Source organism: Falco naumanni, chromosome 3 (assembly GCF_017639655.2).
Source record: "Falco naumanni isolate bFalNau1 chromosome 3, bFalNau1.pat, whole genome shotgun sequence".
NCBI lineage: Eukaryota > Metazoa > Chordata > Aves > Falconiformes > Falconidae > Falco > Falco naumanni.
Window position 1 is genome coordinate 28149091 of NC_054056.1, and position 16140 is coordinate 28165230.

At 55.3% G+C, this 16140-nt stretch overlaps 1 protein-coding gene across 1 annotated transcript; it reads left to right on the plus strand.

Annotated features, from left to right (window-relative positions):
* Positions 1–1567: 1567 nt before the first annotated feature.
* Positions 1568–11566, plus strand: NRN1 (neuritin 1). Its single transcript, XM_040588719.1, has 3 exons — positions 1568–2008; positions 6184–6328; positions 10245–11566. The coding sequence occupies exons 1-3, from the start codon at positions 1954–1956 to the stop codon at positions 10474–10476; spliced, it is 432 nt and encodes a 143-aa protein (XP_040444653.1). The 5' UTR covers positions 1568–1953; the 3' UTR covers positions 10477–11566.
* Positions 11567–16140: the final 4574 nt, after the last annotated feature.

Consider the following 16140-nt stretch of genomic DNA (forward strand, 5'->3'; position numbering starts at 1 on the left):
GAGCTGGCTGAAAATGAACCTTTTTATTTGAATTCCTCAGGTTAGTTTTCAGCCAGCTCTGCCCCCTAATCCACCTCACCATCCATGGTGGAGATCTACAAATAGGAAGAAAAGGTGGAGCAAAAAAGAATAGCGGGAAGGTGCAGAAGGGACAAGTCAGCATTTTTCACCTGCAGGCCCCAGCTGACTTGTAGCGTAGTTACCCAGTGTTGTATCTGCTTTCCAGGTGAAGAAACAGAGCTTGGGGTTTCAGGACGGCTGTAAGAGGATGCACGTGCAGGCTGCCTCTGCACACATTAGGTAGAACTAGAGAGGCAATGGCATTCACCAGCACTATTTTGTGAATGGAGCTCTCAGCAAGGATGCTTCTCATCCTGACCTCCAGTTTCCTTACTTCCAGTAGCACTGATTCATTTAACCCCGTGCAATCCCTGTCCCTGCCTGGTGGGCTTCAGGCATTTGCAGCCCATGAAAGTCAGACAGACCCAGCCTGGCAGCTGCTGTCCCCCTCTCATTGAGGTCTGGGGATTGTCACATGTGGTTTGTAACAAGAGGGACCAACTGGTAGCCCAGCTGGTCCAAGGCTCTGCAGCACTGGCAGCGCAGAAGGACTGCAGGGGGAGGACCTGGGACTGGGAAGAACCAAAGGCCAGCAGAAGTTCTCACTCCGGCCAGTCCGCCTTTGGCTCCTGGAGGTCCCACAGATGGCTGAGAAAGGTCAGGGCTGAGCTGGGGGCGAGTAACTTTGCAGTGGAAGAGCCCGGGCTGTAGGATGGGGTTGTGGCCGGTTGCTTCGCACCGGGAGCAGCCCATGCCGGCACCGTTAGGTTCCTCTCTCGCTGCTGGAAGGAGTGGCCTTGAGGAGGGTCCCGGGAGGGCGTCAGGCTGCAGGACCCCCCCAGACCAAGCCCTGTCCCAGGCAGGGCTCCGCGTAGCCCCGGTCGGCGCCATCCCCGCCCCAGCCCTGCCACACCTGTAGCCCATCCCCAGAGGAGGGGGTGCGGTGGTCCCCAGACTCAGGCCGGCCCCACTGCAGTCCCCAGGGCTCCCCCACGCGTGACCCCTTTCCCACAGCTCGCTCTGCAGTCCCACAGCCGGGCTGCTGCCACCGGGATTGAGCGCAGGCAGCAGGGCCGGGAGAGACCAGCTTCCCCCCCCCGCCCCGCGCTCCCCCACCTCAGCCTGGGGGTGACGTCATGGTGGGGGAGGGGCGGGCAGGGGGAGGGGACCCCCGCACCTCCCTTTCCTCCTCCCCGCTCCGCAGCGCGGGGGCCGGGCCCGGCCAGCCCCGACGGGGCGGCCCGGGGGCGGGGGGGGTTCTGCCGTGCAATCCCCACCCCCGGGGGGGCGGCTCCTCCATCTGCGTGTCTGTGTGTGCGTGTGTGTGTGTGCGTGTCCCCCCCACCGCCCCCGCATCCCTCCCGCCCCGGGGGACGGTCCCGGCTGCCGCCGCCCCCCCCCCCCCCCCCCCCGCCGCCACACGGGGCATGCGGAGAGCGCGGGGGAGGGGGGGGGGTCGGGGGGGGGTCCTCGGCGATTAATGGGGCGGGGAGACACGGGGAGAGCGGATAAATCCAGCTTGTGATGCCTATAAATGGCGTTTCTCTTCCAAGGTGCACATTTTTAAAAAAAAAGGAAGAAAAAGAAGGGGATGAAAAAAAACAAAAAACGGTCCGTGTCATCCCCCCACGTCAGGGCCGGTGGTGGGCGTGAGGCTGTACTTCCCCCGCCCCCTCCTAATGGAGCGAACCATTCCCAGCTAGTCCTCCTCGCCCTCTCCCTCTGCCTCCCTCTTTCTCTCCTTCTCCTCTTGTCTCCCCCCCCCCCCCCTTGTCTGCAAAGTCCTCCGCTGCTCGGAACTTGTTGGCAATGCCTATTTTTCAGCTTTCCCCCACGTTCTCCAAAGTAACTATTTAAAGATCTGCAGCCGCAAATGGTTTTACTAAATGTAGGATGGGACTTAAGTTGAACGGCAGATATATTTCTCTGATCCTTGCTGTACAGATAGGTAAGTGGACTGCCAAATTCGGGAGCAAGTTGTGCGCACCGAAGCCCGGCTGATGCATGCAGGAGCGGAACGTGGGAACGAGCTGCGCCGACGGCCGCGGTGCGGGGCGCGGGGGGACCCCGCTCCTCTGCCTCCTGCCCGGGCGGCTTCGGGGTGCTTCACGCTGCCAAGGCAGGGGGGTCCGCAGGACAGGGAGCCGTTTTATAGGTCTTCTGAAACCACTTTTGTTGTTCTTTTTCTTAAATCGGTGCATGCTCATACTTCACTCCCCCCCCCCCCCCCTTATTCCCCCTCCTGTTCCCTCCGTCCCCACGAACGGCTGCATTTGTATCTGTTTTTCGGATATCCCCTGCATTCCTTTCCACCGACAATCTGGGAACTCCAGCGCTAAGAAATCCCCCTCCCTGCCCCGAGGGACAGAGAAATAAGAACCAGCACAAAATGGCTTGCGAGAGATCTAACTGGAAAGTTTGGGGTGGGTTTTTTTGCAGAAAATCAGGGGGACAAGCCAAGGGCTCCCTTTGGGAACTTGGAGGCTTTCCCATTTGCAAAGCAGCCTAAAACCAAACAAAACCCATCACTAACTTAAAGGAAAAAAAAATATATATATCCACCCGAATGGGGGGTTTAAACAAATAAAAAACCTTTCAAAATCGCGAAGTCCCACCGCCCGATCGTTAATTTTGTGCTGGGAGAACCGCTGTCAAAAAACGAGCGGGTCTAAAAAAATTCTATATATGCTAAGTTACTTAAAATAGAACAGGTTTCCCTCCACGCCGGTATGTGTTTTTGTGTGCTCGTTGCTGGTTTTGGTTAATATCTTGGGATTTTCACTGGTTGTTGTTATTAGTTTGCTCTCAGGTTCATTTTATTCAACATTTCTTTGCTGAAAATGTTTTGAGTTACAGACATTAAACAATCTCCAAGTTAATGACCACTTTGGTCCTGTACAGGCAAATTTTAAAGATTTTATATGGAATGTATATATTCCAAAGCATGATCCAAAATTGAGCTTGAAGGAAAGGGCGATTAAAGCGCGTCTTTTATTATCCCGATTGTCAGGTGTGAAGAGACCTTTGAAAATATTTGCCTGCAAAGGAATTCTGCTACAATAAAACCAAAAATGCTCGGCATTGCTATTTAGAGATCCTTTTGCTCGGTCACCCTCCTCTCCAGACAATCTCTGCAGCATTTTGTGGGTACCAAAAGAAAGAAGGAGAGAAAAAAATTAAAAAAAAAAAAAAAAAAAGAAAGAAAGAAAAAAAGAAGGGGAGAACAAGAAAGGGAGGAAAGAAGAAGGCAAAATGCCTTGAACATTTCTTCATGGAAAAAAGGAAAAAATAAGAAATATTGCGATGAAATGTTGACCTCTGGAAAATGTGGATATACGATGCAAACCCCTCCATTCGTATTACCATTCCATTTTAAATGAGGCTGAACTCTTCAGAAGGCCATTTTCTGTACTGTCAGAGAAAGAAAGGGGAAGGCATTAATTGGATGTTACCCTTAATTTCAGTCCTTGCATTTTTTATTTGTTTGTTCGTTTGGAGGAGGAGGATTTTCTCTCATTTGCGTTTATTTGATGCAGCGAGGGAGGATTTTATTCACGGTGACATTTGGAAAGGTAGCTAGGGTCGCTGGGAGCCGCCGTCCCCGGGCTGGCGGGAGCATGAGCAGTGATTTGGAAAGTTACCCCAAAAATTGCTGCACACCGCGGGGATGGTGGCGGTGCGGTCGCTTTGCGGTGCCCTGGGAGAGGACAGCTTTGAAGCTCGTGGAGGGCTTTTCTCCTTTCTGCTCCTCCTTCGGTGTTTCGGGTAACCTGCCCCCCACCCCCCACCCCGAAATCAGCTTCTGGTTGTCCGTAAGGGGGTTGCAAAGGGCCATTTGCCTTTGCCCCGTTCCCGGTAACGGCTCGTGTGAAATGGATGTTCGGATCGTTCCCAAAACGTCTAGGCGCCGGGGCTTAGGAAAGAAAAATTATTTATATGGGCAGAGGGGATTGGAACTGTCCGAAATCCCTGACATTGTGGGAGGTGACTTGGGGGGGGACGCGGGGACCGAGTCTCCGTGGAAGGCGCCCAGGGACAGGAGGGATGGACCAGGCACAGCTAAAGGGCAGGCGGGCTGGGGGGACGGGGAGCGGGTTTCGCCGAGGGGGGCACAGTCCGTTATGGATGGCTCCTGCGGTCCTGCTGCATTGCAAATTGCTGCACACTCCTGTCTTTGAGGGGGGGGGGGGGGGGGGGGGGGGGGGGGGGCGAGGCGGGAGACGGGGGGGGAAGGTCAGAGCCACGGCAAAGCACAAGCGACCTAGTTCAGTAGAAATCCCGCTGTTGTTTAACTGGGCAGGACCCTCGTCTATCCGATTTTGCTTTCTTGGGTTGTTTGGTTTTTTGGTTTGTTTGGGTTTTTTTTTTTTTTTTTTTTTTTTTTTGGGGGGGGGGGGGGGGGTTGTTCCTTAATTGGTGGGGGTTAGGGCGGCTTTGAGCCGGGGGTGCCCTGTGCGGAGGGAGCGGCGCGGGCCCGGCTGCCCCTCGGAGGGGAGGGATGGAGGGATGCTCTGAGCCCCGCTGGTCCCAGACCTGACCCTCTGTCACCCCGGCCCAAGGCAGGGCTTCGCTTAGGACCCCCTATTTTCAGCTCAGCCCATCACGTTTTGGGAGAAATTAGCGACAACTTCCCCTCCTCTTTCCCGCTGTAGCTGCCGGAGCGGGATGGAGCGGGTTTTATAGGACATGGTTTTACCCCCGGGATGGTCCTCAGTTCTTCTCTGTTTGTTTGCCTGGCTTTTTTTCCTACCGTAGCCAACGTCTGTATCCTGCTGGGGGTTTGATGTGACGGCTGGTGCTGGTGTGTGTGTAGAGGGGAGTGGCCACCAAGTCATGTTAGCGATGAATCAAACGGCAAGGGGGGGATCTGGGTTGAAACAGTCTCTCTCGGAGTCAGCCATTTAGCTTGGAGCCGGTGCCCGGCAAGGGAACACACACACCGCCACCGCCATACCCTGGGGACACGGCTCGGGAAGGACCCCCACCCCAATAACCCCCCCGCCCCGGCGGTGTGGGCGGCCCAGGGTTCCTCCGGAAGGGAGGGGGGCAGCCCCCGCCCGCCCCCACGGCCCGCAGCGACATCCCAGCCGCGTGCCCGGGGTCGAGGCCGGGCCTAGGGACACCACAGCGTCCCCAGCCCCCGTCACTGGCAGGAGAGTGGTGAGGGATCACCCCCGCCCCCGTGTCCCCCAGGCTGCGGCTGCGGCTCGGGCTGCTGCGGGCGTGTTCGCGGTGCGGCGCGGTGCGGTGGCACAGGCCGCAGCAATGTCCCCGCGTCCCGTCCCGTCCCCCCGCCGACACGCGGGAGGAACCACCTCCCACACACCGTAACGCGTTTGCTTTCCCCGTTTGCAGGCGGTTGTTGTTGGGTTTGTTCCTATTGCATTTAAGCGCGTGCCGTTCCGCAGCGCAATCCCGCAGAATGCCCGAGGCGGCGGGTTGGAGGGAGCGGGATTCCCCCCTGCCCCTGCCCGCCCCGCTGCTCCGAGCCCCGAAAGCCCCCACAGCTGCGTGCGTGGCGCTGGGGTTGCTTCTTTTCGTGTCCTTGTCGCAGCTTTTTCTAGTGTATTTTTTTATTATTATTATTATTCCTATATATTTTTCCCCCGCCGCGTTTTGCACAATCTGTGCCGGGCGACCCGGGCATTAAGGAGCCGTGTGTGTGCGTGTGTGCGCGCCAGTGTTTGCACGGAGAAACGCGCCTGCTGCTTCGAGGCGGAATTTTCTAACAAAGGAGCAAGTCCGGGGAGAAGCACGCAGCGCATCTTCACCTCACCTCCCCTCCTCCCGGTCCCTCAAAAGAAAAAAAAAAAAAAAAAAAAAAAAAAAAAAAAAGAAAAAGAAGAAAAAAGACTGAAGCAAATGCCGTTAATCCACGGGCACTGAAAATCCTGATGCTAAAAAGGCAAAGGGCGACAAGCCCCTGACTCATGTCCCCGAGCGCCCGATGGCGACCCTGGCTCGGTCCCACCGCCCTCCTCCTGCCCCAGACCGCCGCTGCCCGGCCGGGCGCGCCTTTAGCGACCGGGGTGGGGGGGCGAGGGGGGAGGGGGCGAGGGGGCGGCGCGGGGGCCGGGGCGGGCGGGGGGCCGGCGGTGCTGACCTGTGCCCCTGCCCCCCCAGCGCACCTGGTGCAGGCGGTGAGAGCGGCGGGGCGGTGCGATGCGGTCTTTAGGGGCTTCTCGGACTGTTTGCTGCGGCTGGGCGATAACATGGCCAACTACCCGCAGGACCTGGACGACAAGAGAAACCTCCAAACGATCTGCGCGTAGGTCTTTCCTCTCTCCTTCGGGGCCGCGGGGGGACAACGGGACTAGCGGGTCACCCGGGGCTGGGCAAGGGGGAGGGCGAGGTTGGATGGTGGCGGTGGGCGGGGAAGCAGCAGAAGTAACGCGGGGTTCGGCGCTTCGGGGCTGGGTTCTCCGCTCCGGGCTTCCCCCGAGGGCGCTGCCGTAGGGCAGCAGGGCAGCCTGGAGGGAGTTTTTACAACGTCTTTTTTTAGTTTTCCCACCGTGAATCTGGGGGAGAGGGGGGTGGGGGGGTGGGGGTTGTTTGTTTTCTTTTTCTGTTTGTTTAGCTGTTTGTGGGGATTTTATTTTCTCTTTCCCCTCCTTAGCCCCTCGCTTGCATTCTTCCCCTTCTCCTGCTTCGCCCTGGGTGTTGACATGAGCTGCACGGGGGTTGTTCCCCCCTTTCCTATTGCTGCCTTCGGGACTCAGGGTCACTGCCAGGCTCCGGGGTCCCCCCGGGCGCTCAGGGCAGTGGCAGGCCGGGGACAGGCAGCTCACCCTGGCCGGCGACAGCCTGCCCTAGGGAGGTGATTCCTCGGAAAATAGATGTAATTAAATACAAAAGAGCCCAGCCGCAATATGAATCGCCCAGCGGCAGAGGGGCGGCCGTCGCGGCTGTCCCGACAGCAGCTCTGCCCCCCAGCCCCGCGCCTCTCGGGTCCCCTGGCTCCCGGAGAAAGGCCATTGTCCCCCCCCGGCTTGCCCCGCTCCTGGCACAAAGGGGAGGAGAAGGAAGGGGCAACGATAAAGGGGAAAAATAATAAAAAGGAAAACAACAACAAAAAAATAATAAAGGGAGAAAAAGAGCTCACCTTGCTAAATCGGTTTCTGCTCCCTTCCTTCCCAATTCCTCTCCGAAGCTGGAGGAACTGGGACAGGTGGAGGAGCCCTGAATGAGGCGTGGGTTTCCCCAGAGCTCAGGGCAGTCGGTCTTACCAGGGAGGGAAACTGGGGCGGCTGCTGGGGCCGGGGAGCCGCCTGCTCCGGCCTTGCACGTCCCGCTGCGGGGTCCCGGTCCTGGGCAGGGAGGCAGAAACGGGCCTTTTCGATACTTGTGGGAAAGAAAAAAGAAAAGAAGAGAAAAGAAGAGAAAAGAAGAGAAAAGAAAAGAAGAGAAAAGAAAAGAAGAGAAAAGAAAAGAAGAGAAAAGAAAAGAAAAGAAAAGAAAAGAAAAGAAAAGAAAAGAAAAGAAAAGAAAAGAAGAGAAAAGAAGAGAAAAGGAAAGAAAAAGATAAAATAAAATAAAATAAAATAAAATAAAATAAAATAAAATAAAATAAAATAAAATAAAATAAAATAAAATAAAATCTGGCTGCACAGGGTATTCTCCCGTCTCCCTGTTGCTGTTTTCTGGCACAAACTCCCCTCCCACCGAAAAAAACCCAACCAACCAAACAAAAATAGAGAAAATCATGTTTAGAAACGAGCCAAGGTCCTTAGACATAAATATGTTTGGAACAGGTTTTTTCTGATTTTGCTCCGTGAAAATCAGAAAACAAAGGACATAAATGGGAAGAAAGGAAAGGAAAGGAAAGGAAAGGAAAGGAAAGGAAAGGAAAGGAAAGGAAAGGAAAGGAAAGGAAAGGAAAGGAAAGGAAAGGAAAGGAAAGGAAAGGAAAGGAAAGGAAAGGAAAGGAAAGGAAAGGAAAGGAAAGGAAAGGAAAGGAAAGGAAAGGAAAGGAAAAAGAGAAGAGAAGAGAAGAGAAGAGAAGAGAAGAGAAGAGAAGAGAAGAGAAGAGAAGAGAAGAGAAGAGAAGAGAAGAGAAGAGAAGAGACTGCAAAGAGAAGAGACTGCAACCTTCCTCTCCTCCTACCAGAGATTTCTGAGTCAAGCACCTGCTAAGGCTGGCATCTCGCTGTAAATGCTGAGTTGCAGTTTACCTTATGTAGGGTATAACACCTTGTGTGAGGAATAAATACCCCCGGGCAGCAGTGTCCTAATATGTCCTTTGGCCGGGCAGCACCGGACCAGAGGTGGTTCCGACCTGTAAAAAGTACCTCTTTTCCAAGCAAGACCCTTTTTCCGACCACCTCCCACCACTCGATTGCCTTCGCCCTGTGCTGGGATGTGTATTGAAAGAAGACGGGTAAAGATTTAATTTTCCTTTGGGAGATGCAATTACAGCAGAAATACTGCAGGAGAGGCACACTCTCAGACTCTGGCTTCTCAGTATCTCATTATTTATTACAAATGTATCAAACATTGGGAGTCTACAACCGGCTTAGAGTGCTCATAAATTAGAAACTGTACGACTACTTAAAAAAAAAAAAAAAGAAAAGAAAAAAGAAAGAGAGAAAGAAAGAAAGAATAAAAGAAAGGAAGAAAGGAAGAAAGAAAGAAAGGAAGGAAGAAAGAAGGAAAGAAAGAAAGAAAGAAAAAGAACGAATATCCAACTTTCCAGGCACCTGCCTTGAGGCAAGGGGAAAATAGGAGGCAGAGGGCAGATTCAGGGTGACTTTCGATAACACAGACGAGGAGAGGAAAGGTCCCTCCGAGGCGGGGCAGTGGGACGGGTCCAGCCCCGGCGGCAAACCTGGCTCCAATCCCCCTGAAAAATCATGGAATCCTAAAATCGTTTAGGTTGGAGAAGATCTTTAAGATCACCGAGTCCAACCGATAACCCAGCACTGCCAAGTCCACCACTAATCCATGTCCCTAAGCGCCACATTTACACGTCTTTTGAATACTTCCAGGGATGGTGATTCCACCACCCAAACTCGGCAGCCTATTCCAATGCTTGACCACCCTTCCAGTGAAGAATTTTTCCTAATACCCAATCGAAACCTCTCCTGGCACAACTTGAGGCCGTTTGCCCTTGTCCTGTCGCTTGTTACATGGGAAAAGGGACCGTCACCCACCTGCCTACAGCCTCCTTTCAGGCAGCTGTAGAGAGGGATAAGGCCCCCCCGAGTCTCCCCCTCTCCAGACTAAACACCCCAGTTCCCCCAGCCGGTCCTCACAGGACTTGTGCTCCAGACCCTTCCCCAGCTCCGTTGTCCTCCTTTGGACACGCAGAAGGGAATTATTAAAAGGAAAAGGAAAACCGTGTGGGAACTGGAAATTATTCTGACGAAGGAGAAACCCTTCGCTGTCTATAGACCCCTGGCCACGGATGAGGAGCCCCTCCCGCCGCTCCCCGAGGTGCGGGGCGCCCGGGGCGCCCAGGAAGGTCCAGGAGGGGATGATGCTCCTTCCTCCTTCTCCTTTTCTCCTCCTCTTCCTCCTTCTCCTCCTCTTTCTCCTCCTTTCCTGCCCCTGCAGTCAGGGCCCGATTCCGCCCCGGGGATCCCTCCCGAGGGTCTCTAACACCTCACCGGGACCCTCCAGGATACCGCCTCTTACCTGGGAAAAGCGATGCCTTTCCCACCCCCATCTGCCCCTACGAACCCCCCCCGGACGAGCCCGCTGGCTCCCAGGGGCGCCTGCCAGCTGGGGGGTGCATGCCCTCCCCCGCCAGGCAGAGACCGCTGCGGCAGCCACCCAGCAAAGCGATTTCTGCACCATCCCGCCCGGGCCGGGCTGTGCCGAAGGCGGGGTTGGGGAGGGGGGACCCTCGCAAACCCAGCCAGCGGCAGCCCCCCCCGGGAGGTGGCAGGGGAGCCGGTACCCAGCGCAAAGCGGGCAGGGGGCGGGCTGTGGGGCAGGCAGGGGAAGGCGAGGGGCCCAGGATCCCTCCCAGAAACCGGTGTCTCGGGTGGGAGGGGGGCCGGGTTTTAGGGCGGGGGAGGCGGCAGCTCCTCCCCGCCTGGCGCCAGCCCCCTTTAGGGCATTCCCCCGCTCGGCGCCGCCGTCGGGGGGCCGGGGCTGCGGGCCCAAGGGGGCGCCCCCCGCCCCCCTCCGGGGATGGTTGGGTGCGTGCCTGTTTTGACGCCGGCTGCTCTCCCCTCCTGCAGGTACTGGGACGATTTCCACGCCTGCACCCTCACAGCGCTCACCGATTGCCAGGAAGGAGCGACAGACCTCTGGGAGAAATTGAGACGGGAATCCAAAAACCTCGATTTCCAAGGCAGCTTATTTGAACTGTGCGGAGGCGGCAGCGGCGCGGCACCGTCCCTCCTCCCGCCGGCTTTGCCCCTGCTCCTGGCGGCTCTGTGGGCTGCGCTAGTGACCTGGCTGCCTTTCTAGGGGGGCGAGCACACTCACACCCACACCCTCTCCATGTGCTGGATCTATAGAGGAAGTGTCCATCCGTTGCTTTGGGGACGTTGTGCTTTTCTGTGGTTGATGATGATGGTGGTGGTGGTGGTGGCTGATGATGGTGAAACACCCATGTAGGACTGTGGAAGCGTTCTCCCTTTATTTTTTGTGTTTTATTTGCCAAATGTTACCAAACAGGCAGCGGCGCGCAGCCCAAATCGGACCTCAGCTTTACTATCGCTTCGAATCAAAAATAGAAAAAAAATATAATAAAAAAAAAAACCAAACTCGAGCCCTCGTTGTGCAAAAGCAATCTCAGGAACGGCTCTGGGCCACCTAACGCTAAGGTTGTGATCGGCCGGGATACCTCCCGGCGAGCCACGGGCTCCTCAAACGTGTGCGAGGCGAGAACAAAAACGCAGGCAAAAAGAAAAAAAAATAAAAAAAGGCACTGGTGATGAATCCAAGGTAGATGGCCACGTGTGAAGCATATGGTGAATAATTCACAATCTCTCATCTTTCCTCCACAGTCGCTTGTTTTTTGGTCATTCCACTGCAAAAAAAAAAATTATAAATAAATAAAAAAGAGCATTTTTCCTCAAGGGGGAAAGAGAGCGAGCGAGAGAGGGGGAAACGAACAGTTAAGGAAGGAAGGGAAGAAGAGAAAGAAAGAGATGTGTCTAAATACCCGGCGGAGTGAAGGAATGCTGCTAACCGAGCTCTGAGAGTTTACCTTTACTTGCTGTTCGAAAACATCTTTCCGAATTCACTGCCTTTAATTTTTTTCCTCCTCTTTGTTTTAGATGTTACACATACCAGTAAAATACCTGAATATCCAACCGTAGAGATCACAAAAAGGGGGCTTAAATGTAAACCTAAACAAACAAACAAACTAACTAACCCAACAACAGCAAAATGCTTTTAAAAAAAAAAAAAGAGCCTTGATTTTAAAAGAGAAGAAAAATGTAATTTAAACAAAAGTTTATTATAAAGTCAATTCAGCAAAAAAAACAAAAAACAAAAAAAGATTTGCTACAAAGTATAGACAGAAGTATAAAATAAAAATTATTGTTTGAAATGAGGGTGTCGTCCTTTTTATAAAATATGCCTAGAGTATCTCGAAAAGGACAGGGTTTTTAAGGCAAGGATGGCTAAATCCTGCACCGCTCCCTGGATGAACATGGCAATTTCAGTTCAAACAAGGACAGGGCAGCAGAATTGCTTAGTCGGAGCCTTCCTTCCCCCCCCCCCCCCCCCTTTTAATTTATTTCTTAAAAATACGCTATAAATCCTCCCACCCTCCTCCTCCTCCCAAACCCCCACCCCGCAGCACCCCCGCTCCCCACGGCCGGCGAAGGGGACCCGGCGCAGCACAGCGCGGGGGCGGGCGGCGCGGCGGGCCCGCGGGCGCGGTGCGGCGCGGAACCTCGGCGGAGGGCGAGCAGCAAACCACCATTAAGGAGGAGGCTGCGGAGCCAAGCGCCGGGGCGCAGAGGAGCCCTTTCATAATTAATAAGGCAGCTCAGCCGAAGGAGCAAGGGGAAGGGGGGGACGGGGTATTGATTTTGCAGCAGAAGCTGCTCTAACCTCAGCTATTTATAGGCGCCTGATGCCTTTATAAAGAAATACACATCAAAGAGTAAACACGTCCTTTTTACTTATAAGGCGAGAGCCCAGCTGGCGACCGGGGGTGGGTGGGTGCGTGGGTGATGGGGAGGTAGGGGCCGCGAATTGGTTTGAGGTGATTTATTCCGGTGGGGAGCCGTTGCCTGCGCAGTAGCCCTCCTTTGCCAATGGGCAGGGTGGTAGGGTGTCTCTCTCCCTCGCCCCCTCTCCCTGCTCCCTTTCCTTCCCAAGGTCCGCAATGTAATGTGTAAGCAATAGCAAATGTAACAGTTCATAAATCAAACAGTGGGTCGCAAGCCAATCTGCATTTCCCAAACGGATTGAATCCCAGCAACGAATGCGCTCAGGAACTGGAGCCAGGCGCCTTTACCACTGGAAGCAATGTTGATTTTTTAATGATAAAATACATTATGCGTGTATTTGGGGGGGGGGGGGGGGCGGCTTTGCAGAGCTCAGCCTCGCTTCGGCAGGCACAGGTCTGCTTGCATTTCGTTTTCCTTTGCCCTCCCTCTGGACTCAATCCGCACCACCACCAAAGAAAAAGGAAAACCCTGGAGAGCAGAGCTTTGTTTAAATGGTTCGGGTTATTTTCCCTCCCCACAGAGGATCTAGACCTAAATTGATTTTTCTGTGCACATCTCTGTATTCATGAGGTCAGGCGCTGCTCTTATGATTTCCTCTAGCACGAAATGCCAGCTGCCGAGGAGACAGGGGAGAGAGCGAGCCCTTGCTGGTGTGCCAGGGGCTCCGCAGCCTTCTCGCCCCGCCACCGGGCCGCGGCGACCTGTGGCCGGCGGCAAGCAGCCCTCTTGGCCTCGGGGTGCCCGGGCGCCGGTCCCGCTTGCTGCCGGCACCCCCCGCTCGGCACCGGCAGGCGGCCGGGGGTGCTCCCGCTTCGACCCCCCACCTTCTGGCTGCCGGACGGGGCCCGTCCGTCGGAAGACGATGGGAGGAGAGAGCTTCCCTCCCCTCCCCCCCCCCCCCCCCCCCTTCCCTTTTCCTCGCCCCTCGACAGAAAGCTGAAGGTCCGTAATAAGGGGGCGATTTCCAGCTCATTAGTGGACTCGAGTTATCTTCGCGTGAGGTTGAATTGCTAATGGTAATCTTTCCGTAATTAGCACATCCCCCAATTAGCCCTCAGTTGAGGGGAATGATGAAACGGTGGCAAACCGGGGAAAAACAGCCCAGTGGGTCGGGAGGGGACCGGGGGCCGTGTCCGGGCCCCTTCCCCCCCCTCCCCTCCCGCCCCCCCCGACGCGTCCAGGGAGTCTCCCCTTTCGGGCTCCCAATTATCGGCCGCCCATCCCCGGGGCACAAGCCGGTTACCGGCCTCCCCCAGGACGAGCCGGGGCGCAAGGAGGCATTTGCTGCCCAACCCCCTGCATGGCACCCCCGGGATTTCCCGCACGGGCGAACCCCGCTCCCGCCGGCTCGGCTCCCTCGGGCGACTGGCAACAGAAGCTCCCCCCGCCGGCAGCTCGCCAGTTTTTTTCGGGGAACACGATCAGCCAACAGACTCCCCCTCTCTGTTCGCTTTAAGAGCCCCTCAATGCGCAAAGCACCGGTTGTTCCCCTTTCTGCCCCTTTCAGGGGTATTTCCGAAGCCTGAGTGCAATGGTCGGGTGCTTTTAACCCAGGGGGTGGCTGCTCTGTCTTGCTTTGTTTTGTGGCCAAGAGAACACGAGCTGTGCCCGCGGTCCCGGCAAGGGACGGAGCGCAGTCGTTTTGCCTCATGTCGACTGGCACCTGCGGGCTTTGGGAGGGCTGGCAGGAGGGGGCTGCGGGGGGAGGCCGGGGTGTCGCTTGCCAGGCTGGTCCCCCTGCCCCAGGCACCGGCTGTTGTAGCAAAAGCTGGAGAGGTTCAAGCCTCTGAGCATCCCTTAACTCCTGGGCAAACGTGAGCTGGGGAGGTGGGGAGGGGGAAAAATGCAACAGAAAAGCATTTAAGCATTGACAGTAGCCACAGTAAAATTATCACTAAATAAAAGAATACACACACACAAGGGGACAAAGAACAAGCATGCATAAACACAGATCAACGGGAAAAAAACCCCGAGCTGAAACAAAAGAGAAGCCAGTGCCTTTCTAGCTGTCTGGCTGCTCGGGGGTGGGGGGGTTTGCAGCCATTGCGGCTCTGCCTGCCCTAATTCCAGTCCCCAGCTCCGACTGAGCAACCGCGGCCCCGCAGTCCCCGAGGGCCGCGCAGCGCCGGCTCCGTCCTCGCCGCCAGCGCGGGGGGAGCCGCGCTCGGCAGCCGCCGCTCTCTGCCAGCGGCCCCCCCTGCACCCCCCGGCTCCGGCCTGCCGGGGGGCTGCGCCCCGCTCCCCCTCGGGCTGCCCTCCGACGCGGCGGGACCGCGCCAGCCCTGGGCTAGGGAGTAGTGGCCGTTTTTTTTGCTTTAAAGGGGGGAAAAAAAAAAAAAAGTCCCTTTCCCATCTGTTCCTGTTCAAAGGCTGTAAGAGGGAGATGGAGCGGGCCTGTGCTGGGAGCAAAAGCTTGAGCCAGGACACAAGAACCTGCAGAAAAAACTGCGTGGTAGTGAGGGCAAGCAGGTTGGTCCTTACGGAGGGATGGTGTAAAAGTAAGGTGCGGTACCCGTATCCCACAGGACTTCCCAGTGACTATGTCTACGTCTCAGAAGCAGCAGTGAGACGCTGTTGGTCCCTGGCTGGTTTGCATAATCTAGGCACAAATGTGTCGGTGACTGTCCCAGCCCTCGTCCTTTCCAGGGCCTTGTTTAAACCCATGCGGTTGCTTTCCTGACCAGTGAAATCCAGTAGGCTCCATGAAGGGCTGACAACCCAAGGAGACAGAGGCTAGTTCAGCCTTCCTATTCATTGGGGCTGATTCATTAACGATTAGTGCCATTAGGTGCACTACAGCACTGCCTGAGGGCCCCAATTAAAGGAAAGTGAGCTTGTTAAATCCAGAGAGCCAGAATCTCCCTCTGTTACTCCTGCCTGATGCAGAGGTAGTGCTTCCAGGGTGGGCAGCAGGAATAGCCCTGGCTTTCTAGGTAGGCAGCCTCTCTGTTTTCCCCTTCTCCCTCCAGCTTTCCCCTCTGCTTTAGCTGCAGATCCTGCTTATGGGCTGCTGCAGAGAGGCAGGTGCAGGAGGTGGCTAGCAGGACTCGCAGGAGGAAATGGGAAATAAGGTTATTTTTCAGAGCCACTTCATTCTTCATCACAAGGCGAAGCAGCAGGTTTGGGTGTTGGTTTTTTTTTTTTTTTTTTGGTGGGGATGGAGGGGGACAGACAAAGTGACGGGGACTGCAGAGGAGTCTGTTACAAAATCAGATGCAATTTTAGCTGTCCTAAAGAGTTGCTTTAGGCTACAGGCAGCCGATGATCGATGGTGCTGTTGGCAAATGCACTTCCAGCTGGCTGCTGTCTCTGGTGAGGGACAGTTTCAACCCAAGGCCCATTGAAGTGGTGGTACAGCAAGGGGCTTACATTTGCTCTGGGCTAAGGATCTTCTGCTGCCCAGTTCCACCTGTGAGAAGAAAATCTGGAGGTGATGCGAGAGACACAGCACTGCTGTTGGTGAGTTATTGGCTGTGCCTTTCCCCACAAATCCCCACGGTGGGTCTCGGTTAGGGGATGTCACTCAAAGCCCCACACTCCTGAGCTAAGGGTTTGCCAGTGGGTGGGCAGGCTGTGCTGGCCTAGGCTCTGCCTTTCAGAAGGTACAGCAAAAATAGGTTTAAACTATTCAAATGATCAGAACCCCAGCCTGTGGCCTCTGCCCTAGCTTTTCAGGTTTTATTGCTTGTTTTATTTCGTTTGTTCATTTGTGTTTGTCTATCTCCAAAGCCGATATGAAGGAAAGATGGCAACAGCCTGCTGAAGGTCAAGGTGAGGCTGACCATCAGTTCACCTGAGTGCTGGTATTCACCAGCAGAAATCCATGCCCACAGGTGCTGGAAGTCTCCTCAGCAAGAGGAACAGCAGCGCTACAGCAGTGAAACAACTAGTCCTGACCTTCTTTACACAGCCCTTCTCTGGGAAAAATTATCCTGAAATCAAT